At 35.0% G+C, this 27,778-nt stretch overlaps 4 protein-coding genes across 4 annotated transcripts; 1 reads left to right on the plus strand and 3 right to left on the minus strand.

The window, feature by feature from the left end:
• Positions 1–3,321: 3,321 nt before the first annotated feature.
• Positions 3,322–6,923, minus strand: LOC105619394 (protein kintoun). Its single transcript, XM_012200915.1, has 4 exons — positions 6,399–6,923; positions 4,621–5,820; positions 4,091–4,542; positions 3,322–3,718 (listed from the first exon to the last, which is right to left on the minus strand). Exons 1-4 carry the CDS (start codon positions 6,921–6,923, stop codon positions 3,322–3,324), a joined length of 2,574 nt encoding a protein of 857 aa, XP_012056305.1.
• Positions 6,924–8,605: 1,682 nt separating this feature from the next.
• On the plus strand, positions 8,606–11,356 carry LOC105619396 (uronyl 2-sulfotransferase-like). Its single transcript, XM_012200916.1, has 6 exons — positions 8,606–8,785; positions 9,716–9,916; positions 10,070–10,230; positions 10,350–10,424; positions 10,928–11,088; positions 11,208–11,356. Exons 1-6 carry the CDS (start codon positions 8,606–8,608, stop codon positions 11,354–11,356), a joined length of 927 nt encoding a protein of 308 aa, XP_012056306.1.
• Positions 11,357–12,268: 912 nt separating this feature from the next.
• Positions 12,269–27,103, minus strand: LOC105619398 (obg-like ATPase 1). Its single transcript, XM_012200918.1, has 10 exons — positions 26,923–27,103; positions 21,433–21,493; positions 19,502–19,629; positions 17,715–17,890; positions 15,119–15,196; positions 14,609–14,706; positions 14,401–14,541; positions 12,921–13,017; positions 12,464–12,586; positions 12,269–12,379 (listed from the first exon to the last, which is right to left on the minus strand). Exons 1-10 carry the CDS (start codon positions 27,101–27,103, stop codon positions 12,269–12,271), a joined length of 1,194 nt encoding a protein of 397 aa, XP_012056308.1.
• LOC105619397 (adenylate kinase 9-like) lies at positions 22,108–26,141 on the minus strand. Its single transcript, XM_012200917.1, is given in 2 exon segments — positions 22,108–23,916; positions 23,919–26,141. Coding segments are annotated over 2 exon segments (4,032 nt in total).
• Positions 27,104–27,778: the final 675 nt, after the last annotated feature.

The following is a 27,778-nucleotide window of genomic DNA, read 5'->3' on the forward strand; positions in this document are numbered from 1 at the left end:
AGATTAAAAATTGAGTTATTCTTTTTTAAGATTGACACAATTTTCACTCTTTAGAATGAGATTCCATTTCAAAGAATTTAGAGAATAAAAAAAAGGTGTGTAACAATATAACGACACCGACATTGTTAAGAATTGCAGAATAGGAGCTTTAGAAGTTAATTGATAATCGAAGTTCGGTCCAAGTTGGCTCGTTACCAAAAATTTACCAAAAGTTACTAAAACAAATAGAATACACAGAGCCAAGAACCAAGAATCACCTCCTTCAAAGAGATGAAACTTCCGACTCCATTTTATCGCTTCTCGCTATCGTAATTCTCCCTGGTTGAGGTAGTTGAAGATAACGCGTAACGATCGCTCACCACCGTTCTTTATCTACGTTGGCGCGGGCCATCGATATCTCGGCCGTGTGTGCCCAATCTCGAAACCGTGTTACGCGGGCCGACGAGCGGCCGCGTCCTTAATATCGCCACCCTCATTCCACCTGCGTTCGCCAAGCGGCGAATGGTGCCAGGTGCAACGACTGGCCGACAGCGGAGCGACATTAAACGCCGTCGGCTGCCGCATTGCCGATGTCGTGCCGGCCGTAACCGCGGCACGCGGGGTACGTGCCCTTTCTCCCTCGTTCTCTCTTCCTCTCGTTTCCGTGCACCCTCGACGGTACAGGCCACCGACTTTCTGAACCTTAAGGGGGTGGACGACTTATCGACCTGATGCCAGTCAGGTCTACCACCCTTAATCCCGTGTACTTCAATCACATGTTATTCCGATAAATATTCGGAAATTGAACTATTTTTTTGTTATCCTCTTTTGTCTCGAATAAACATCCCACAAGTTGTTCGATTGGGAGATCATGGCTTTTGAGCTATGTAAACATGTAGTGACAAGAATCTCTGAGCGAAGCATTAAGAGATTTCATCGAAAGATATTTGAAAATTTATTCTTCATGTAGAGAGGACGAAAAAATTGGTTTTTCGTGATCAAATCCGAGAGAGCTTACCAAGCCTCGTTTTAATTATTCGGAATATATCAAAAGGATGATTAGAAATCAAAATTTTACTATGAGTTTATTGTAATTAAGAATATGACAAATAAGTATCTAAAGATTAGACTAGAAGATACGCTTCATCAAATATCGCGTAACAATCTCTATTCCTCAAGATTGTCTTTCTCACTGCATTTCCCACCATCGCCGCGTAACAACGTACAAGGTACAACCCAATTGAAACAAATTACCGCAGTGACGACGACGACGACGACGACGACGACGTCGACGACGATAATAAACTGATAGAATCGCGATCACACGAAATTGGAACGTCGCGTTCGCGTGGCTTGCCGTGTCGAGTTCCCTTTCCTGATGATACATCAATAAGAATAATACGGGGAAGTGCGCGATGCGGCGAAAGATACGTACAGGTAGACCGGGGAGTTTAACGACCTTACAACCCCCGCAAGTAGCGGGATCGATGGTCTCGGAACTACGGGGGCGAACTCTCATCTATGGCTCGGAGCGCGCGGCCCGGTTGTTTCCACCGTGGGCCGTGTTCTACTTTCCAATCATCACATTTCGCCATCACGTCGTTGTTTCTCCTCTGTAGGTCCTGCTTTTCATGTCGTGTCACGGCATTGCACCCGACCCGACACCCCGACGGGTGTCTCGACGTTTCACGGATACACGATCGACATATCCTATGCATTTGCTAGATGATTTCATGACTGAAAAATCCGATCCGATTCGGGTACCAGTACTCTCTAAATTTTTTAGAATAGAATTTCACTCTAAAAAACGAAGTTTCACTCTAAAAGTTTTAAAGAGTACTTAAAAGCAAAAATCTTGAATGAATAATTTTTAATTTAAAAACACAATAATATTGATATAAAATCTATTCATTGCTGTATGTATCTCATTCTTTTATGATTGAATCAATTTTTAGCTTTTTATAAAACGAGATTTCATTCCAAAAAATTTAGAATGCAATTTAAAGATATTTGTTAAATAAAATTTTCAAATATCAAGGAATAATTTTTTTCATATTTCAGCACTTTCTTAAATATAATAGTAACATAAATTACTACTAATTTAAAAAATAAAAAAATATATCTCACATTTATAAAAACATTTTGTGTGTTTATTTCATTCTTGCATTATATCATTACAGGAATATATTGTTGCGTAAACATATCAATTTATGTAGATTATTTATCGGTAAAAATCCTTAAATGGTATAAAACATAGGAATGAAACGTGCTATAAGAGCGCAGATATGTAAACATTTTTTCATCGATCAGATCAAAATAAACCTTATGTACATTTAATTACAAAATATCAATATATAATATATAAAACCGTTAATATTTTAATTTCATGTCTTATTCAACAAAAAATTTTCTTTAAATAGATAACTTTTCGTATTTTACAATATGACTTTAATAATTTATTAGGCATCGAAAACCCTGTACCACATAATTTAGCAATTTTTGAAACAAAATTATATTAATTTTTATCTCCATCATTTTTTTTGACAAGCGCTCATTGCAATGCGATCTGCATATATATGCAAACTGTTGGCGTAAGCATCATATATGTATATTACAAGGTCTAAATATACTTTTACATAAATTCATGTAATACAATGTTCATTATTTAAAAAAAATTATATGTATCTCTAGCAAAGTATGATTTATCATTTGACAATTCTTGATTTAATCAAGCATTATTTGCGAGTAAAAATTACATATATTATGCGGCAGTAATATTTAACGTGCATGAAAAAGGAACGTATATTATACTTTTCTTTCTTGGCCAATTCATTAAATTCATTCAATTTTTGACGTGATTTTCTCTATAAAATTCCAAAAAAATATCAAATTATATAACATTGCCGTTATCTAAATATTTTAATACGATCTTTTTCCGAGTTGACGTAATTTTCCCATAAAGTAAAGCTCTATGTCTTTTTATAGATTTCGGATATTAGAAGCTAATTTTAAGCTTCGGTTATCACTAATTTGAATCAAATATTTAAATGGATTAATGATTTTGATTCGCTGTAGTGTTTCTCTGGTTGCTACTTCTAAGCTAATAACGTACTAAAAAATTATTCTCACTTAAACAATTATATCTTAGACATTATTTTTAATAGTATCTTTGATAGTATCTCTAAATCCTAAAATAGTGTGTAATGTTATATATGTAAATTTCTATTATCAGGTAAAACTCATTATTTTACCGATTACCAGAGTTGCTAAAAAGAATCGCGATAACATTCTCTATCACATCTATCACATTATGCATAACATAATTACCTTATAATCATGTTTCTACATATCGAGATCAAATATCAGATCGTTCTTAAATTCCAAGTGAACTGCATCTTTCGTGGTTTTAATCGAAATATTGGCTTGAACATCTTCGGTGGGTTTTTCCTCGAAGCTAGAATTACGCTTATGTAAAGAATGTTTGTCATCAGTATTCGATTTCACAATTTCAATATTGGCGGTTCTTTGTTGTTGCGAATCTCGTTTATCTCGTGCAAGTATGGGTTTTACGTTCTCGGAAGTTTCCTCATTCGGAGACCGCTTATAATCTACTTTATATTTGTCACGTTCTTCGGTTTCAGAATTTTCACTTTCGCTTAGTCGACGATCATGCGCGCGTTTCTTATTACGCAGTTTACGTTGGTTCTTCTTTCGTTGTCCAAGAATACTCGAATTAGATCTAAAGAAAAGAAAATAATAAATTATGCCAATGAATTCATTAATATATCACTCATAAAAGAAAAAAAACTATATTTATATATTTTTTTTCTCTTAAGATTTCACCATTTCCGATTAGTTTGATCAGTCGATTAATGCTTGTTTCTACTAATGTAGTTTAATTTTAATCTCAGATTAACTCTTCATTTTTTTTTAGTTTTAAAAATCAGAAAAAGATGAAGATGAAAATTGAATCGAAATTAAAATTAATTTCAACTGGTCATTTCTTTAACGACAAATGCGATTAATTAGTTTGAATAGAATAATCGGCTGATTAAGTTAATAGGAATCGATAAAACCTTTAAAAAATTAATTGATATCTTGTTACAGTTACCTAAATAATTGTCGTGAAACAACATCATTAAATCGTACAGTCTTTTTCAAACTGGAACAATCTGATTCAGAATTGATATCATGTACGGAATCGTAATGATCGTCATAATGATAATCTGTGCATGATGCAGGAAGGCTGTTTTCGTCGGCACTCGATTCGGACATGGAACGTGAAAAATCGCGGGCGCGACGTGACTTTAATATTCCTTTCGAATGTCTCACACTGCTATTGCTGCTATTGCTTGCCAATTCATCTCCACTGCTTTCTGAAACTGATCTGACTTTCTCAATGTGCTTTTTCTCTTGTCGCCGTTTCACAACTCTTGCATTTTCCTCATACTCTTCTTCGTCATCAGAATCCTGCTGATTTGGATGAATATTTATAACAATACCATCATCTTGCGGTTGTACGGAGATTTGCCTTTCTACCTGAGATTCAGATTTTGGAGAGGACTGTAAAAATATTTTACTTGGTATAGACAATATATAACATTCTACATTTTAAAGTGTGCAATATATTTATATTTTTACCATTAATTCTTTAAATTTGCTCGTAAATGACGCTGCTGTAGGAAGATCTTTTCCTTCCATGAATTCTGTATCCACTCCAACAAAATATTGTGTTACATTCTCAATATCCTTCACCGTGATGTTAAAAACAACGTTATTGTCCCATGGTTCAATTGTAAGAGTTTCTGGTTCAATATAGCCATTTCCTATCTTAAGACACAATGAATAATGTTGTGGAAAAAATCCAGTACCCATAGATGTTAGCAAGATATGTATTCCTACATTATTATCTAAAATTTTGTGATGAATTGCATCTGGATTTACGTTTTTTACATTTATAATAATGGCTAATTGATTATTATAAATATTACAAGTATAAGCAGGCAGATTGTACTTAAAATTAGGATTCATAAATACATCAGTGATTTCTGTCTTATTACTAGTCCGTAAGGCAGTATCTTCACACTTATCTGTTACTTCACTTTCTTTATCAAATTTTATATTTTTGCACGCGTTTTCGCACTCTTTCATTAATTCTATTTTGTTACTAGACAAATTTTTTTCGTCATCCTTAGACATTACTGTTGCAGCACTGTTTTGATCACTGTCAACTCCACTATCTGCTCTATCAGTATCACCTATTGGTACCAATGACCGAATGACTGGTAAAGTTACAATTAATTTTTTGTACTTTGGATCAAATTTAGCATTCCCACTATCTCCATCTATGGGATATGGTAATGGAAGATCCAGCAAATATTTTGCAGGCTTTTCACTTTTTAGGGTAAGAGATTGTTCATGTACATCGAGTATTGCGTCGTTAGCACTTTTCAACAAGGGCAAATTTATGGTAATCACCAATTTTTTAGGGATTGCGGCAAACATCTTTGCATCTCGGCTTAAAACAAAATCTTCCATTTCCACATCGGACTGATGTTTTATGGAAAATTTAGGTGTAACATATTTTTCATCTACAGACTTCTGTTGCTTGTCCTTATAATAAGTGGTGGCTGGCGGGGCACGTTTCGGCTTTTCTTCCGTCTGCTTTAATTGGCTCTCCCGACTTTCGTCGTAACTCAACATTATCTTCTGATAGATTTCTGGTTCTATATCCAATGGTTCTGTCGGTGGTGTTTCCGAAGGTTTTCTGATCACTGTAGGATGAGTCATCCCTTTGAAGTTAATCTTAGGAAATTTCAGATTCTTTCTGTCCAATTTCACCTAGCAAGACATAGAGAACACACATTAGAAACAAGTATTACAAAAATAAAATTGTATCCTTTCCAACTAATTCTTTTGCATAGTTCATATTTCTTCTTCTTTAGAGAAAAAAAAGGACAACACAAATAGTTCAGCTAATATTCATTTCTATCAACGTAAACTTCAATCTCAGTTTAATTTACTTTAATCTTACTCTTTTTTTAGTTCTAAAAATTAGAAAGATAAAGAGTAAGTTGAAGCAAAATTAAAGTTAACTTTGATAGAAATGAGCATTAAAAGAATAAATTGGAGCGTAAGCTAATAAATATATTTGTCCACTACACTGGATCAGCATGTTGAAAGCTACTTTATATAAAGTAAAGTAGTGGCATAATAATATAATTAACTTTGACTATGAAATAATGTACATTCTGCTAAATAATGACAATATCATTATTAGATATTTAATCATTTCAAATAATGTTTATATGTTTTTACATTTAACTCCTAATTTCACGTATAGAAGCTTTCAGTGTGCACTAATCTAGTGTAATGCAAATGACCGAATTCGTTATGACGAATTCGTTAGAGATATGAACCTTAAAATTATTTTCCACGCCATCCATAGCCGTGTTATTAACGATCTCGCGGAACCGCGTGTTCTTGGATGCCAAGTAGATGGTGTCCGGATGGAAGACCACGTCATACACCACACATCGCACATTTTTCTTGTCAAGGTCATAGCGGGGTGGTATCAGCGTATACGGAATAGACCACTGCAGGCCACGGTGACCCTGTTCGTAAGAAGGCTGACTGGTGGGACGTGCGACAACGTCGTTCTTACTGATGTTCAAAAAGCACTTCCTGTCGCCGTTCACACTGGTCTTAATGACGTAACCGGGCTCGGGGTTAACGAACGTCACGTCTACGCCCCGCTCCTTCTCGAGCTGGGTGATCTCTTTTTCGTAGAGTTTCCTATTATCCGGATCGGCCACGTCCTCCGCGTATTCGATTAACAGCTTGCGAAACTCCTTCTTTTTCAGACAGTCGGTTATGTTTTTCAATTCCTCTCGCGACACATTGAAATCCTCCCAATCTTTCCTGCGGTGCTCGTATACGTCCATCTTATGTCGCGCGTGTTTACAAATAGACCCGTCGGTAGAAAGATTGCGAAGAGCGAACAACACGTGGATCGCGGCGCCACCGCACCGGCCGGTCTCTGCACCGGCTTGCCCGATGCGCCCGTTCGATCATACTTTAAAGTTTAATTCAAACGCGCGATTACGTTCTATCGGTGAGAAATTCTTTCTCGCTTCCCAAATAGACAAATCTGTCGAAAACAGATTTTGCAAGGTGTCTGCTATCGACAAATTTCGGCACAATGCAAAATGCGGAAATATAATGAGATCTGTTAACGGAATATGATTGACAGATTGACAGAAATTGAACCTGAATCCATCATTTCGTAATCATTAATGGTATCTTTCATTTAAATCCTTTCAAAATTCTGACAGATTTTGTTTGAAATTTATAATAATTTCTATTTAGACCGGATCACGTTGACTTAATTGCTGATAAAACATTGATGCTAATACGAAGCCGTGATAAAGCTGCCAATATACTTATTTGTTAATGTCTTATTTACAGGATTGTTTATCAGATTCTTCGAGAACCAATTTAATCGATACATAAACGATAAAATAAATTCAATTATTTAAAATACAAAATGTTCAATTGTAATTTGTCTAATTCCCTAATTAAACTTTTCTTTTAATATTAATAAAGAAAAATAATTAACAAAAAATAATTAACTATCTTATTCATATTAAACATAAAATAGTATGGGCACCTACTATTTATTCTCTAAATTCTTTGAAGTGAAATTTCACTTCAAAGAGTAAAAATAATTTTGAAAAAAGGTTCAATTTTTTTTTAAATTTTTAAATGAATTTTTCAACTTTGAAAAGTAATTTCATTCTTCGAAATAAGATTTGCTTTAAAAGTTTTAAAGAGTAATAAAATTAAATAAATTAATTAAATATGATCGATTATTACGATCACTCTTAGGAAAACTTCGATTAAATTCCGATTTAATTAGTAATTAAAATTTATTTTTTTCAATCAATACTACTTGTGCTATTTCATCAGTATAAATAATTAATTCTTTGTCGTTTAATATGTGGAAAGAAATGATGTAAAGTAATATAATATAATTCGAAATTTTGTTGTAAACAATTTTGCCGATTAAATTAATCGCTGATTAATATTAAATTTAATTATACACGTGCGCACTGGCACATTAAAACCATCGTACACGTTAATATAAAAATGCGTGTTTAATATAAACATAGAAACGAATTAAATGGCGAAATCATTAATATACTTATTGTATCATTAGGTAAAATATAATAATATTTTATAATTCAAAATATCTTTATATTTAAATTAAATTATAACGGCTTTAATATCCACAGTGTGCATTATTGCGTCCAACTGAACTCGCTATAAGTTCCGGGTTGAAGTTGCTCTCAGAGATTAGTCATACAGAGTGATATGCAAACGCGATCACCCGTTGCAGTATACATTGGAAAGTGAAATGTTGCGTTTCACCCAATCAACCAATCGGTGGAGATCGTAGGCTGTGGCGAAGATGTAGGAATCATACACAGTTTACAGTGCCTGACCCACTAACATTCTCCTCAGTTACTCGGCCTCGATAATCCATAGAGTATCTCTCGGTAAAAGACCGTGCAAAATTACATCAGTATATTATACACATATTTGACAATTTGATAATAAAAAAAAAATGCGTCGAAATCGTGGTCTCCTGTTATCACTTTCGACGTGTCTGACGATACTCTTTGTTGTTTTGAATACGCGATCATCCACAGAATTACTCGGGTCCGCGATTACCACTGAGAAACGCAGCGTGTTGAGGAAACAGGAAGTGTCACGTGCCGATGATCGATGGATTACTCGTAGTCAGGTGAAGACTAATACATACATACATCATGTTTATTATACCTAAATAAAACTCCACGTCAATTATAACTAAATAGATATATCAATCTAGCGTCGCCTGGAAAACTTTGCGTTTCCCAGAATATCTCTCGCTTGAATCTTCTCTCTCTCGAGTTTAATTGTATATTCTCCAAATGTGTGTATCAAATTGAAGCACGTACTGCGGAACGTATCATCGTTTAATTCTGTATTTAATTAGTGAGCAGCAAATGCAGTTTCAAAGTAATGCATAGAGATGACTGTCTGTGCTTGCGCAATGGAGAATGCATTCCTCGAACATGAGATGTGCACGATGGAGCAAAAGCATGCCGTCGCTTCATGCTATTACAAAATTGTATAGTAATCATACTGGACATATTCAGCGATTTACGTGCAATTAATTCCGCGCGATTAATGCCTGTTTTTTTTACCAAAAAATTTCAATCAAAAATTTTAACCCGGAAATAGTTTCCTAGAGTGATTTTTACATCCCAGCAGCGAGAAAATGAAGTTTACAGAATTTTCTTTACTGATGAAAAAAAAATCCACATTTTATTTTTAATTTCTTTCTATTCTTTTTAAAGAAAATATTGAACAAATTTACATAATGATCTTAAATATCATAAATTATAAAACAATCAATAATATATATATAATTAATAATTATATTTTTAATTGAGATGTAAAAAAATACTCCAGGTGAGTTTATGCGAAGAAATCAGGTAATTGTATTCTTGGATAAAAAATGTAAGATGTTAGTTCCAAGTAGCACAGTAGCGCTTGTAAAACGCTAAAAAAGCAATTATGTGCGCTTTTTTAGCGCTTTGTAAACGCTATTTGGGACACATCCATTTATCAAGAAACGTGATTATTTATGATAACGTCATTATTTATGATCGTTATAACTATCAACCAGACGCACCGATACATTACTCCGTCCCTCGCCGAATTGGGAGAGTTGCCATACAAGCACAAGCACATTCTTATGTTGACACGCATACCCGGTGCGGGTGGCGAGTTGATGGTGCTGATCCTGCAGCGATTACAAGGATATAATGCTTTCAAACATATACGTTTGCCACCGGGCGACAACGGACTCTTATCAAGTTCACAGCAGGTTCGAGAAAAAAAATCCCTTCTGATTTTTACTCAAGACTCGATTATTTTTGCAAATAATTTAATAATTTTTATTTATGATATCATATTTCACAAAAGAGTTTCTCAGAACTTAATTTATATCGCAAATCATAAGAAACTTTTGATTTAATAGGAGTTGTTGATAGAAGAGATTACGAGTATCATCCGACAAGAAGCTATTCCCTTAACTTTCGATGGGGATGTAAGATTCCTAAATTTCTCGGAATTTGGACGACAAGGACCTACCTTTATATCTTTAGTGAGAGATCCCTTGGATCTACGAATTTGGCAAAAGTATATTTTTCTACCTATTATTATAGGATGAAGAAGGGAGAAAAGGGATAGAGGAAAGAAAATATTAGGAAGACAACGAAGTTCTATATTAAAATAATGATATTTTTGTCATAATTCAGGTATAAAAAAGGAGAGAAAGGGATGCATTATTATGGAATTATACCTTATTTTTGTGGACAGGATCCGCGTTGTGCGTAAGTATTTTTATTGATCTAATTTTCTTTACGTCACCCGAATGATCATCTGAAAAGTGAATTTGACATTCTAATTAAGAGTAATCATTATTAATTATGTATATATGTACATTGTATATTGATTCTATAATTTATATTATTAATATATTATATTATATTTGAAATATATATATAATTAATATTTGAGATTATCATGATAGATTTACTCACAAAATATTTTCTAAAAAAATGTAAAAGAAATTTAAAAAATAAGTATGGATTCTTCAATCTGTAAATAAAACTGTGAACTTTATTTTTTTATTATTAGGATGCAAAAATCATTCCAGGTGATTATATCTCGAATAAATTCAAATAAATCTTATTGCGTATAATTTCATATAACACTTTATTGCATATCGAGTAGGCATTTCTGTTACTTCAGCTGGACACCGAGCAAGAATAAATATTTTTATGAAAAAAAATATGGTATTATTGATTTTTATGCTATGTATATTTTTCTCTAGGGAACAAAATAAAACATGGGCAATGGAGCGAGCTAAAACAAACGTTATTCGATGGTATCCTGTTGTTGGTATATTAGATTACATGGAGGAGTCACTAAACGCGTTAGCAGGTGAATTTCCCTATTTTTTTAAGGATGCTATTCGTGTCTATGATCATTTCCGTAAGTACTCGTATAAATATTTATCGACCCATATATCTATATATTTTAATCTTATCAATTGAGCGTTTCGTCATTTTTTATACTCGTGTCTTATACAATATGTTTCTGTTTACATACAGGACCAAAAGAGAAGCATCCGGCCATTTCTTCAACAAATTCAAGGCTACGAATCAAAGACGCAGTCTTGAGAAAAGTGCTTGCACAAGAGATAGAATTTTATCAATGGCTGAAATTTCGACTTCTTAATAAAATATTCAACAATGGATGAAAATACTATCCGATGAAGATAGATAAATCAACTGCAATTAAATAAATCTTGAATAATAATCGAGATAAATTTCCCTCGTTAAAAGGAAATTAAAAAGGAAAAAAAGTCTCTTATGATTTCGTAATTATTATACCAAAGAAACAAATATGAACTTTTGTGCCATCTAGAGGTTGATTCTGTAACCACATAAATCATTTTACATAGAGGATAAAATCGTTGACGACTAAGTTTTACGTGCGATTTTTTTATCGATTGTAGCGCATCTTGTCAGAATAATTAATTATTAATATTATTATAACTAGCAATAGAATTCGCATTCGCAAATGACGAAGCCGCTACAATCTTTTTACGTCAATGTAGTTTAATATTTGTAGAATAAATACAGAAAAGTACAAAGAAATGCTTTACGTACACGTCGACCCTTTTTTTTCATTCTCTTTTCCTTATTCTGTCAGCACATTTTCACAAAGATAAAAAGTGAAAAATAATATAGATAGAATGCGATCTACATAATCAGATAATTATGTACACGTGAAAATAAACGTGAAAATGTTACCTTTTTCTTTTGCGTAGACAATATTGTTCTTTATAAAAAAAATTATATATGTATATTCGAATTGTTCTCTATGCATAATTTGGAACAAGAATATTGGATTATTCCAGTATGTTTTTTTTTTTGCAAACGCATCACGAGCACGATTAATTTTTATAATTCCGTGGAATCAAAATATAAAAATAATTATCATTATCGATCATCACATTAGCGTGTATACATGCTTATCGTGAATGAAAAAGTCAGGGAGGATCGGGAAGCGAGTTGGATTGATTAACGCGAGGATGATGCATGCAACAGGATAACAGAATCATGTTGATGTATAGATGGACCAGCAACAACATGAGAAACGCGTGCCATCACTTCTTCTTCGCGTCTTTTAATCCAGCGCCTGCGTTGAATTTGAAGAAAATAATATCGCCATCCTCGACTACATAATTACGTCCTTGCTGTCTGTACTTTCCGGCAGCCTAACAACAAAATAAAACGTATGTAACAGTAGGAAATGTGTCACGTATCATTTAATATAAAAATTATAACTATAATTCAAATACTTTTACTGCTGCTTCCGAGCCCTCGTTCTTGAAATCTTCGAATTTCATCACTTCTGCCATGATAAATCCTTTTTCAAAATCTGTATGTATTTTTCCCGCAGCTTGAGGCGCTTTTGTGCCTTTCTGTAAAATAAAAAAACCCATATTATAATATTTTCATATAATATATAATATTTCCATATTATAACATTAATATGCGGTATTATTATATTAATAAACTATTATTATATATTATTAAAAATTATTATATATTAATAAACGGTAAATTAATAAAAATAAGTATAATAAAAAGATAAGAGACAAAAAATACATAATACATATTTTTCTTATTATCATTAATGTTATTTAATATATAATCTTACTATTTTAATATATAATTTTTCCAATATAATTATGAAATTTTCTAAATGTAAATTAATTTTTATTTAACTTTATTGCTATTGAATTCTATATTTACCTGAATTGTCCACGCCTTGACTTCATCGTGACCGGACGTGAAAAAATATTGCAGCTGTAACGCCTTGTATCCTTGTACAATGATCTTATCGAGCGCACTATACAAAGAAAAGAAATATACAATGAATAAATGTGTTTCTTTGCTGAGACTAAGATAGGCTATATACCGTCAGCTATATGCCGAACACAACGAGGTGTAAATTTCTTACTTTCCGCGAATCACGAAAAAATGAGGCGCGTCCGCGGTCAAAGCGGGAAGTGTTCAAGTTGTGGAATAAGATTGTCTCGGGCCAAATATCGTCTAATAACGGGTTAGCGCAAGTGGAGCCGTCCAACGCGCGGTGGGCCTGACGAAAGTCTGAGAGTTCAAAGAATACACATAAAGCCGAACGACTTAATACCGCAATTTTATCATTTCGACTCCAGTCGGGGACCTATTTCCCGGCGCCCTCAGTTATCTGCGGTCTCGAAATAAAATCATGGTATCTTTCGTCCCTTCGTTTGTATTCCCCGATCATTAGGCAAACTTGGGAAGTATCGTGGATTCTCTTCTACTTCCTCACTAACTCGCTAGCTGTGAGAGAAAGTTCAGAAAATATTATATAATGAATGTCGCGGGAAATACCAAACGTTCCTCGCTCACCACTATTTCATTAAAATATTTTCCCAACATTCGTCTCTCTTTCTCGCTTATTAAAGTACTTTCTGGTAATTCTGGTGTATCGAATCGGATTTAATTCAATGTTGTTCAATGCCCTAATTGAGTCTCCGACTCATAATTATAACTGTACCGTACGGCTCGATTAAAATTCATTTCGACAAAGTAAAAAAAAAAAAAAAGAAGAGAGAGATCGTGATGCAAGTCTGTATATCTGTATATGCGTACAACGCTCGTATCGCCCTGGGGTACGAATGACTCGCTAACCAATCGAATTGCCGAACCATCACCGATTACTTCTCGCTCCACCCACCCTCCTCGATTATCGGCGTGCCCGCGAGGGCGGGAGGGGTTTTTATGCAATTTTGCAAGAATTTGAATAGCCGTTCGTAAAAACATAATGCGCCGCGACCGTGCCGGTTACGGTTTTTATTAGCCGTCCCACGTGGTAAGAGTGGGACAGGGGGTCTAGACGCCGAGCCGACCATGCCCACCATCATTATTACCGTTAGAGAATAATTCGATGCATAGCTAAATGTGGGAACTGCCCAAACTCGGTCGAAGAAGATGCGTCCGCAGCGCGATTTTACGAACGTCCGACCTTCTTTTCCCTGCAATCTTGCGGCGCTTCGTCGCCAACCGGCAACAAGCGACTTATGCGAGAACTACACTACCGAATTTCTCTAAGTTTTAAAGGCGATGGTAAACGACGCGGAGCTCCGGACTGTACCCCCTTATTTGCGAGCGCGACACAACAACATTTAGAGGGTTAAAAGTAATAATAATCGTTATAACGGACCAGAGGAGGCCGAGAGATACCAACCTGGTGACTTTGTGTTCCTCGAAGTATTTTGCGTGCTCCGCCTCATCCATATCGAGAATCTTGTTTTCGAAGACGCCGCTGAAAGGAATTAACACTGCGCCCGGATCGTTCTTGTCGACCCATTCTTTTATTTTGATTAACCTATTACAAAGAATAGTGAGAGATACAATGAACTGGGAGATATTAATTCGTCCATTATATCGCATACCATTTATTCTTCTTGCGTATGTAATCCTTTTCCGATAGGTTTATCAAATAGATGATCGGCTTCGACGTAAGAAACAGATACTTATTCAATACCTCGATCTAAAAATTCATCAAATGTAAAATCAAAGTGGAAAATTCTTTTAATCTTTCAATGCTATTCTTCGTATAGCATATCCAGTTTTGTTTTTTCTAAATAGTTTTTTTGAAAGAAATTTTTGTTTACTTTAGTGCTTTATTGAACCTCCTTTTATTAATAAAGATATAATTGCTTGATATGTTGTATTCCTTAATGAGTGACACTTTGATTGAAAAAAAATTTATTGCAATATGTTCATTTTTATATATATTTTTATAAAAATTATAAGCGCGCGCGCACACACGCACGCACACACAGTTGGATTGAATTAATATGCCATACAGCATATTATACTCATGATAAAATATAATGGAAGATTGAAAGGTTAATCACGATAAAATATATTATACAGAAATATAAAATGTTTAAACTCACATCATTGGCACTCCAATCGGCGAACCTAATGTGTTTCTTCTCGTCCGTCAAGACGCCCTTTACTTTTAGAAGTGTATCCTACAACATATGGATTGAAAAATTCCACTTAATCCCGAAATTCATTCCTGTTGCGTAACGACCTTATTTCTCGACAATCAAATGTAACGACTTCGACATTCATCGATCTCGCCAGACATTCAGATGCACGAACGTGGGGCCATCGAGTAGGATAATTTCGCGATCGAATCGTGATTAGAGGATCGTGCTGGATTAGTTGAGCGCGCGGTCCCATTAGCTTTGCCGAGAGAAAGAGAAAGAGAGAGAGAGAGAGAGAGAAAGAGAGAAAGGACGAAAAGGTAGCTTCGAATTCTCTCGAAAAACTTTTGCCAAATTGCAAAGTCGAGAACAAGGGGGAGATCGGTAATTGCCGTGGGTCAATCCGCGGAAGGAGGGTAAATCCGACGATCGACTCGTTCCAGGAAGCCTCATTTCGTCCGCGTTCTCTTAATTTCTTCGGTAATTTCGTAACTGGCTTGACAAAAGGGGCTGCAACTGTCGCTAGACGTTCTTGTGCCACGTATGAACATCAAGCGAGAGGAAAACGCAAGAAAATTCCTTAGACTCTCGTGAAGAGTAGTTCAGTAAAATCGATTAGACATAAGATCGATTTCATGTTTAATGATTGATCTTTTTTGTTAAAAATACGGATACACCTACTACACATCACAATTTCGCGATTTCGTATATAAATTCATAGAAAAGATTCTACATAATTCTCATCAGAAGTAGTTTCTGACAAAAAATTGACTCTCTGCAACTTTATTTTATTTTATAGTTAATAAGTGAAATGGAATCGAGTTTGCATTATTTTTAAAACATGCTCTCTTGAAAAAATGCTATTATTTTTCTTCATTCTGATATTTCTTGGATATTGATTGATTGAAATGTAAAAAGTAATCACCACATATAAAACATGACATTTTAAACTTTCTATTACCTGTAGAAGGTAAACGATTTATTTGCATTGTGACAATATTAACTTTTGATCACAAGAACATAAATTATAAAATAAAAGCAAAGTTACAGCCAATTTCGTCGACAACATAAGAACTGTGTACGATCCTTTCGACAGCTTCGATAAAGTCGAAAGAAAAATAAATGATCGAGTGAGTCGAATATGCGATTACGCAATTTGCATCTTACATGCTATCACTAGTTAGTACAGGAAGTGATATATACTATATGTATACAGTATTCTCTCCACAAGTTTGAAAACCTTACGTTTTACAGGAAAGCCATTACATGACATCGATCTATACATGTTTTTGGTTTAAATATTTCGTAAGACGACTAAATGATGATAAACATTTATCTAAAAAACCTATAAATTTGTACATGCCGAAAATATATTGGACAATTACAGCATCGGAGCGATCAAGATTAAATTTCGCACTTTGATCTATTATTTATATGTATATTGTCACTTATTTTGCAACGTCGTACTTATGTTGTATATACACAGGTCATTTAATTGTAATTTAACGGTTTCTATAAAAGATGATAAACTATTTGAGTCGCAAGTTGATTTCAGACTCCGTAAAAATTGTAAAATGGCTTCGAAGAATCAGATTTCATTTATGAATCGCATTTTAATTAAAATTCAATATTTTAATAGTGCATGTTATTAAATCTTTAATTGAAAAAAGACAAAATAAAAGTACATACATACGCTATAGTCAACGTATGTACTTTTTATTTCTTTTTTCAATTAAATAATTATTTACAAATCTGTAAAACGTAGGGTGTTCCCAAACTTATGGAGAGTACTATAAGTATGTTATTTATTCACATATTGATGGAATTATCAGTTGGATCGTTATCATCGTTCGATGGCATTTTACGATGTCTCCGTTTTCCTATGAAATTATCACGATAGTTAAACACAACGTATGTATACTGCCACTGCATACATAGCGAAAATGTATAAGTTACATTATACGTTATAGTAGTGAATGTTGTGCCGATAAAGTCTAATCTAGAATATATTTTTTATTTCCTGTTTTGTTGTTTTTTATCATTTTTTTTATCTCTTGCCTTTTTGTCTCTTATTCTATTTCTTCATTTCCTATTGCTCGAGATAAAAGTTGACAAATTTCAGACAGATAAAAAACACGATTGTCAATAAAACGGTTAACAAAAAGGGAAAAAAAACAAGAGACAAAAAACGAAAAACAGCACTGAACAAAGAGCACTGTAAGAGCATTGTAAATTAGGTTTAACTCCGCAATAATGACAAATAAAGACAATGGTTGCATTCAGTAAAAAAAAAGTAGCTTCGCACACAACTGTTGTAAAATTATTTAATAAATTAGTTTATACATTTAGATTCAATAAGGAACTAAAGGCAGATTCGACCATATTAAAGAGTTTTACAATAGTTGCAAAGTTGCTTTTTCTGCTGAACGCAACCATTTTTAGCAGATATAGAATTTCCGTAGAATTTGCTCCTCTTTTGAAATTATATTTTTATACAGACAAAACGGGTTTCTCCATTTAAAGAATTTATTTTATTAAAACGTAATGATCAAATACTCACGTATTCAGGCTTCAGCTTCTTATCATTGCCGCGTATCACAAGCTTCTCGAGCTTCTCGAGGTGGACGTTCAAGAATTCCACATCCTTCAGTCGTAATTCTTCGCTAATGATATCAAGGTCTCTTACGGGATTGACGTCACCCTCCACGTGGGTCACATCGTCGTCCTCGAAGGCACCTAATAAAACACAAGTAAACAGATCTCTCGCGCCAAGTCAGGAAACGTAATCTCGAAACTGGGGTTGCACGATGCTCGTACTTAAGTAACGCCTCAATGCAAGGCTCGCATGTCGACTGTTTAAACGAACCACCGCCACCGCCACTGCCACACGAAGATTGCCAGGTTGGTTTAATTGAAAAAATTACCACCTGTCAGCGACCTGGCAAGGCGCATTAACCAGTAAAACTACTTCGAAATGTTATTTTCATTATGAATATAATATATACCTAACGATCATTCTCTCAAAGGAATCAGCAGTCGTTTAATGATTATTACGTGTTGTACATTATCGCGAAAAGTACATAGATACTTGTGGCTTTCGTAGATATGAGAAATACCAAGTGCCATTAATTTTTGTTGACAATTATGTGTCTTTTCATGAATATTATGACAAATTTATTTTTTCATTTGGTAACATTTACATTCTACGGAGAAATATTGTAATAATGATTACAACAATTTTTGTTATGTATACTAGAATGTACTGATATTATAACGGAAAATATGATATTTTTATTCAAGGATATACGTTTTATATCTTACAAGAGTCTTATTCAAATATCATAATATACAATTTCAAGTGATTGAATTCCATCAAAAAAAAGTTTTATAAGATGAGTATAGAAATTTTATATAAACTGTTTTATCACGCAATAATTTTTTTAGAAAAACTTAATTGTGTCATTATATTTTTACACATATAACAATTTGAAATATCTACATAATTTCTCGCAATGTGCATTGTAATTTTATTAATGTAATTGATCGAAATGCATATATAATTGATTGTCAATCATTATAGTAATAAAATTAATAAATATTTGTCATTATATTTTAGTTTAACAAGACTCAAAAAAAAATATAATAATTTCTACTACAATATTTTCTCTACATATTTTGATTATAATAAATATTTCAAAATTATATGTTATACAGATGTTTGTTAATCAATTAAGTTCTTCAGTTTCAAATCGAATTTCTTTAAAAATTTGAAATTTTAAAATAGTCAATTAAAGTCCACATTAAATACGCGTTAGTAATCGAACATGCGTTCTATAAAAAAAATTGACGTCTTTTAAAATTATATTTTGTTACGATAATTTGTTACGACGTCTTTTAAAATTATATTTTGTTACGATAATTTCTTGTATTTATGTGAGATAGACAAGGACACGTCCACAACGATAGGTGCAAGTTGATCGATCTGGATTATCGCAAGGGACAATAATGTAATGTGTTTCCAGGAAGATAGTTAAACCATCAACACATGTTCGTAATGCCAACAAGGTGTACATGTGTGTCGTAAAAATAAGTTTGCAATCGCGATTGCACGATCAACGGGCGCAAAGTAAATATCGCTTGATCTCATCAATAAAAATTTCCTTCTTTCGCCGTAATCGCTATTGTTACGATTCCATGTTTGATAAGGTTCTGTGAAAGTATCTTCTCAGCGATTTATTTATTTATTGCGTCACGTCAGTTTGAAACGATTAAAATGTTATTAATAATGGAAACAAATCGAATAAACATTGGAACAAATGGCGACATTTTCAATAGTAGCATACTTACGACAGAGATGAAAAATGCCATCGCAAGCTCCGATGTGCGAGAGAAAACTGTTTCCTAAACCTTGTCCCTCAGAGGCACCTTTTACTAGACCAGCAATATCCATTACATGCAAGAAGGCTGGAACTTTACTGGAAATCCGAATTTCTAATTATTATTATCGGATAAGGATAAATGTTAAGAACGGCATAAAGATGCACCCTTCTAATTATTAGCTATAAAATCATCAAAGTCTAATCCTATATCAATGAATAACTGTAATTTCGGTTTAATTTTATTCTTTATTGTATAACTTTTTGCAATATGCATAACTTATGTGTTAATTAAGAAAAAAAATGCGGTCTCGAAATACACCTTATGTAGATTATACCCATTCTAACTTATGCCCGTTTTTATCAATGTAGATTAATTTTAATTTAATTTTCTTTTCTTAAAACTAGAAGTTCTAAGAATTAGAAAAAGATAAAAAGTAAATTAAATCAAAATTAAAATTAATCTATATTGATAGAAACGGGTATAAATTGGAATGATGTGTCTATTATACGAGGATAGTATTTCGAGAACGCGCTTGTCGCGTACACTGATTTCAACTGAGATCATTGATGATCGCGAATTAAAGGTCGAAAGCATTTACCGCGTGATGCACGCGCGCAGAATGGAAATAGAGGAGGGACGATAGTGACAACGAGGTGTATTTAAATGCTAATGCCAACGGGCTCATTAAACAATTAGCCTTTGAAGGGAGGCGTCGGTGAAAGTGGACGAACTGATGAACAGAGAGACGGAGGGAGGGAGGGGAGGGATTGGTGTATTAGCCGGCTTTCATCACGGATCGTCGAATCATCCGACACGTGCCGACAGTCGGGGTTGTCCGATACATAGACGATGAGGACGCGACGATAATAGGGTGGACTAGAGGGTCCCGATGAATCGGCCGCTCTTTGATCCGACGCTGTTTCGCATTTTCAATGCTTCGATTCCTATCGAATCTGGCACAAGACAAGTGCGTTTCACATTTAGACATCAGCCCAGTATGAAACCGAGCGAGGAGAAAGCGTAGCTTATCCAAAAGGAACATTATTGAAGTATAGTCAGAAACTTTCGTAAACTTCGTCTGCACCTTAATAAATAAATTTATAATTAAAGAAATTTTATTTTTAATATTTTAATAAAGTATTATATTTTAATATTTTAATAAAAATTTTTAATATTTTAATAAAAATAATTCGAAACGGATTTATCTAAAATATAAATGGATTTATATAAAATATTAATATAATATTTCATAACAATTCAAATTATCCATATTTTTCTATTAATAAGAAAGTCTTTTCTTTTGATCACTTTATCGGAACCATTCATATCGGGAATACAAATTGAGAAAAGTGCGATAATGTTAACGGCGGCGTTTTGAACACTGTATGCTGTCTTCTTCGCAGTGACATTCGCGATGTTTTGTTATGTAAGGACCATGGTACACAAAAAAACTTAAGCAGTAAAGAAATCAACATGTTGGATTGGCTACTGCTTATGTTACGGTCTCTAATGTGATTGGCCAATTCGCTTACTGCTTACGTTTTACTGCTTAAGTTCTTTGTGTGCCATTGCACTAAGTCTGTATCCGGCTTTAAGATTGCCACATCACGTGCTGAGGCGAATAAAGAAACGCAACATCGGCGAACGAGAACGTTTCGCGTTTCGTAGACGAATTTAGACCAATCTGCATTGCAGATCGCCCCTCGCTCCCTTCCAACTCTCTCGTCTTTCTCCAGGAATAAAAGTGAACAAGTATGGAAATGTCCCCCGTTATTCCGACTCGTTTCCCTTCACGAGGGTGCATCTTTACGCGGCACTATATGCTTCCATTCTGTTGTACACATTTACCCTACGTTACGTTCAATGTACTTTAGGAACATTTCTTGCCTGTTTCTTACCTAGCTGGTTTAAAATATTCGCAGAGGTAGTCGTATCTCGCGTCAGGCACCGGAACGCGACGTGCTGAAAAAAAGAATTGAATAGCTTGAATTCTTGACGATGTAAAAATGATTAACCCTACGAAGCTGAGCGGTAGATCTATTAGACTCATTCAATAATAAATCTTTCTATTAAAAATGACAAACAATTCAATTTTCATTGTTTATTGATAGGAAAAAATGGTTGCCATATTGCTATAATTTAAATATAATTTTTTAAGACATATGTATTTATTTAGTTGTTTTAACTAACAGTCGATTGTGCTGTTAAATAATTAAATATATACTGCTTGAAAATCTGTAGTTTTTTTTTAAACATTTTTTAGTTATTATTACTAATGCTCTAAAAGAATAAAAAATCAAGAACATCGTCAATATTTTAAATCAATCTATTAATATTAATTACAATTAGTAATTAATATTAATATTAATATTAATAGATTAATTTAAAATAGTTTAAAATAGTTTGTTTACTGACAAAATATTATTAATTAAAGTCAGTATTACAAATCCAGTGTCAATAACTGTATAGATTTTGGCGTCAGCTTCGGAGAGTTAACAATGTTTCATAGAACATACACTCATAACTTATTGTTAGATAAACGTGTCCATGTAATGTATAAGGAATATTTAACATTATTTTGGTACAGATACATAGGGATTAATCTTTTTCATAGTGTCAGTAACGATCTCTATAATTCTGTTTCGTCCATCGAGTCGCTTGCACGCGATCTTGTAAATATCCATCTCGGTCAAGTTTTTTTCGATCACATTGTGCGTCTTCAAGTAAATGCCGATGTAAATCGCGGCGCTGACAGCCGCCGACAAGCCGAATATCTTCGGACGTCGGGTGCTAACCAGAGTTACAGCTTTGACCAACATTTTCGCTACCGTTTGCTCCAGGAAAACCACGTCCGACAAACGTTGCTCTTCGATCGGCAGAAGTTCGCGAGGAAACGAAAAAATATCCATTTCAGAGTATTTACTGTGCTGCGCGAGAAACTTTTCGCGACATTCTTCGCTGCAGAAGAGATATACTTTATTCTTAAGGATAGCACCCAAATCGGCTCTGCCTGGTGTTAGCTGGCGATTTGGCAGGCAGTCGACATAAGTTACTAGACATAACCCGCCGACCTGGAGACGTTGAGCCCAACAAGCGTGCTCCACATCGACTGTCTTTTGCAATATCCGAGGTCGTTCCTCGACAAGAGACGCAGTAACAGGTGAAAGATAATGCAATGGATCTTTAACGAAGGCGTTTATATGTTGCGGACAAATCCAATAAAAATATTCTCTAAATTGGACCATTCCTTGACTGGGTACAAATTGGCCAGAAGTTTTCAAGATATTTTCATAAAACAAGCAAACGGGACAGTACGATTCGTATCGACTCTGAAGCGATCGAAATTCGTATGGTGATACGCACATTTGCTTCAAACTGTGAACCTTATCCAAATTTGCCTCATAAAAGTAAAGCATGATATCAGCAAATCGTGAGCATACCGCGTGATCTACACGTGTCCACACATGCCACTTACTCTTAGTAGCATCCAATTCGATTACGTTCTGCCAGAACCTTTTTAGCCAATCTCGAAAACTCGCTTGATCCGTTTGCCAATCTTCGTAACATCGCGACAGAAAACTGGCGGAGAAATTCAATGGACTTCTGGTATCATCATTATCCCAAGACAGGCATTCGAGACAGAACTCTAGATCCGCTTTGAAATCAAGCACAATCATTGGCTGTATTCCTAAAACAACTAATTGCTCGGTTTCCTTAAGATTTGAAGGACAATCATCCAGGATATAACCTTGAGTTACAGCGCGTGTTCCTATAGATGACATTTCGATGGCACATGCTACAGATTCGATCGAAGTAGCCTGACCAGTTCGAAGTTGATCTTCGATGATCTTCGCCGATTCGGTCCAAGGATAGTATTTCAATATATGGCGCAACGCCTTGCCGCGAGTAATTATCTTCAAGCCATATGTTTTCGAGAAACGATTCGCTAATGTTGTTTTTCCGCATTTCGGCGGTCCGATGATGGAAATTCGAAGCGGAAGAAGCGGCGGATGGACATCTTGCATGAGATACTTCGATGGATTGTTTAGAAATGCCGAGAGCGCTTCTTCACCCGCAAGGAAATAAATATACGGACGGTACACAACTGGAAAAATCTGACCACGAGCTTTCATCGGCAGAAACATTTGAATTGGTATCGTATTAGTGTAGAGTTGCACGGGACACCATCGACCGAAGGAACTGAGGAAATAGTAACCACAATCGAGAAGTCGTTCGGCTGTGGCAAGATCGATAGTGTATGTCAGATTTTTTTCTTCCTTTTCTTCAGTATCTTTATCAGCCAAATTTGTTTCATTTTTATCTGTTGTTTCGGTCAATATTTCATTCTCTTTATTTTTTTTTCGACGTTCCTGGTGATAGTTGTAAAATCGAAACGAAATTTAATGTGATTTATTACATATTCCATTATATTTTCGATATTCGCGAGATTACACTTTATCATATTTCCTTTAAATTCAGAAATTTGTTCCTCGAATTTCGTCCACTCCGATTCAAATTGCGTTAAATGTTCAAGATATTCCCATTCTGCATCTTCATGTAATATTATTTGTTCTTCATCTGCCTCCGTATCATGTATAGAATCATCAAGATGAGAAAAAGTGCGAAATTTATTCAATAAGTATGTATACGGCTCTTCTTCAAATAAAACGATAATGTCTTCAAAAATGATGTTAGCTTCGTCAACAATTTTTCGCCAAACTTCGATGTCTATACATATTCCATCGATAACATATCCACCTTCTCTTCGAAGTTTTTCTTCTAACTTTTCATCAGGTATTCGCTTGATGTTCTGTATAATAATATCAGCCTTTTCATCAACCGATATGTCGATAGGCTTCAGCGACGCTTGTTCTATATTTGAATCGTTCTTATAAAACTCTTGAATCGAATACTTTTCGCGTTGTTTAACTAATTCTTTTATAATCTCATCAACATTTATCACAACTCCGCCGAAAACCTCCGCCAATCTTATGCTAAGTTCCGATTTACCAGCGTATTTTGGCCCAAACACAGCTATCTTGCAGGTTGGTCGCGGATTCGGTGGCAATAAGAAAGTTCTCGGATTTTCAATGAACAAATTTGTAGCTCCTTGAGAAGAGAGAAAAAAAATCATGTCCAAGAATCGCACCGCGTGCTTTGGAAGTCCCTTAACGGTTCGTCCTTGTGCTAACTCAACAGGGCAGTAAAACTTCCACGCGGAAAGTCTCCAGGGGAATCTGAGAGATACAACTTCTCTTAGTCTTAAAATCTCGAAAGCCTCTTCAGCAGATTCTTTTGCGAGCTCATCGCTCAAGTTCATTTTTGGAGATGTTCCAAGAAAAGATGTTCCAAGTGTGTCATTCTGTTCGATCATTCCTTTTGGAAGAATCGATGGCAGTAATGCCAAAGTACACAAACGCGTTTTGAGGATGTGAAGTATTCGTCGCACGGAGTTACGGCCATCCACGCGGATCACATATTGGGGATTATGAGCGAGAATCCATTTATCGATTACTGGCAACGCCAAACGTTCATAAAGATCACACTGTGTCTTAACATTGTGTGTTATGTCAGGTATTAGTTTTACCAATCTTTGATCATCATCCATGACCAGTTGTTTGTTTGTAATTTGAAAGAAATCAAACGGGGTATCCGATTCGTCGTGTTCGGATAGTTGCGTCACGAATTCGTTTTCATCAAAAATATCGCCTGTCAGATAGTTTATGCGCTGCCGCGCACACTTACTAGCAATGTCTTGTTTTGGACATATAAGATAAATAATTATCAGAGGCTTTCTTGGCCATATAGTAAATATTTCATCGATCTGTCGAGGGATTTCTCGTTCATAATCAAATTGCATCGTACAACCTAAACTATCAAATGTGAAACGATCTTTATGTGTCTCGTGTGATTCAATCATCGTATTTTCGCAAAATTCTGGGTAAGTGTCATCTATATTCAAAACAGGATTGGAACACGATGGATAATTAAAGCTTACATCGTTAGAAATAAACGGTAAACAGCCAATGACGTAACCTCTGTGTTTGACATCCCTCGTCCTGAGTCTGCAACGTATCAAGTTCATAAGAATTTCCGGTCCTATAGATCTACCGAGTCGCAAAAGTCTTTCCAAGTATTGACCTTTGTCAGTACTAGCATCGGTCTCTTGTCGAATTAGTGACGTAGGTGAAAGTAAAACACAGTTCCAAGCATCAGCTATTGCCGATGCAATATTGGCGTGATCTAATCCAGGTTTTCCAAAAATAACGAAACTCGGTGGATCGGTTCTAAGATAATGATTTACAGCTTCGTCTTTCGAATAAAGCTCCTGATTTGTAAAGAGTTCTTTGCGAGATACAAGTTGCGGTAAAAGCTTTTCCTTTTCAAAAAACTTAGAAGCGGTGACAATCCTTTTCATCGGATGTACATCCTCAGCAAAAGCGTAATATAAATTAGCCTTTGGATACACAATTGAGGAAGATGCATGTGCAGAAATCTTTTGAGACTCTTCAATTAATTGTAGAAAGCCTCTTTTTTTCATAAACGATTCAATAAAAATTCTCTCAGCATGATTCTCCCTGGGCTTTTCTAAACGTCTATCACACATTTTTGTGTAATTAAAGTAATTTATCAATGATTTTAATTTCAGTTCAATATTTTGTCACATAGCTGCATATGCAAGTAAGGTTAAACAAGCGAAATCAAAATGATTTATATATGCGCTGTTTAGATTACCATTTTGTTTTGTAAGATAAAGCGAGTTTTAAAATTCATCAATTGTATTATGCGTTTTTAAATTCATCAAATCGCATTATGTGCAAATGCAGATTACAGAGTCAAATTGCATTTGCGCACAATGCGATTGATCTATCGATGAAAAAACTCGCCTAAAGTATAATTTAAAATGGAGATTGATTCAATTGATTATAATTATTAACCTTAATCGATATTTATAATTCCAGTAGATTACATTTTCTTTAACATACATTGTGAAAAATTGTTTAAAATAAATGTTTTTCAAAATTTTAAATAAGTTACAGTTACATAACTTTATTCCTCAAATTTTCACTTTTAAAATGAAAAAGAAATTATTTAATTACGTTAACTTTAAGCAAAGATACGTTAATTGTTAATTATATAATTTACAGTATACTAGACCTGCAAATACCAATAAAGAAAATTTCGGAACAAATATCAATTAATAAGGATTAATAAGATGAAAAAATATTAATATAATTAATAAAATATTAATATTATCAATAGATAACTTAATTATATTTTAGGAATACAATTTTGTTGTAAAGATAGGAAAGAAGGATTGAGAATATTTGAGGCTTAAATTCTAATAATTTCGTTTAAAATTCACGCAAGTACATCAAGATACTTATTTTCATTGGGATCGATGGTGCAGAAGGGGAAATTCTCTGCCGCTGCTTGGCTCTTGGTGAGAACGTTGAAGAAAGTCGATTTTCCTACATTCGGAATCCCGACTATGCCCATTTTTAAATTAGTACCAACGCGACCGATAAGTGGCTTTCGCTCGGGTTCCTCGGGCTTCTTCGGAGCCATGCTGGACATACAAGATGTTAATTAATATGCTATCGGTACCTAAATTTTACAACCGACGTTCTCTGTAAAATTTTGTGGAACGAGTGCCGCGCGCGAGACATGATACGGAGCATAATTGGCTAACAGCCGACAAGATAGTAACTTGGTCTGTCGCGTCGTAGACATAGGATGCCCGAGGGTGCGCGTCATCGATATACTGGCATCCCCCGAAATACTTAAACGCGGCTGCGATATTTCGTTCGTTCGTTCGTTCGTTCGTGCGTGCGTGCGTGCGTGCGCCGCCCGGAGCGCAACTCGCAAGCAAAGTACGGAATCCGTTCCCCGGCATCGTTTCTCTCGGAGCGCTCGCGGTGACTAATTATATTAATGCGGACGGCACATCGCGAGCGATTGCTGTATTTACCGCGAGATTGAGGCTCCCCCGTCCCGCCAGTATACAAGCGGGCCGCCGCGCTGTATCAAAGACCAAGGGAGAGCTGCGCGGGAGGAGGAATATGGCCGGGCGAGCGGGGGACCTGGGATTACTGGGCACCAAAGCCGCGAATCACCGGCATCACGCCGAGAATCCGCAACCGCGCCCGAGGCCGCCAATCCGCCACCGTCTTCGCGGTTCCTGTTCCTCCTCTCCCCACGCCTCGCCATCTTCCTCTCTTTCCACCCCTAGCGGTCTGCCTT

Source organism: Atta cephalotes (assembly GCF_000143395.1).
Source record: "Atta cephalotes unplaced genomic scaffold scaffold00021, whole genome shotgun sequence".
Taxonomy (NCBI): Eukaryota; Metazoa; Arthropoda; class Insecta; order Hymenoptera; family Formicidae; genus Atta; species Atta cephalotes.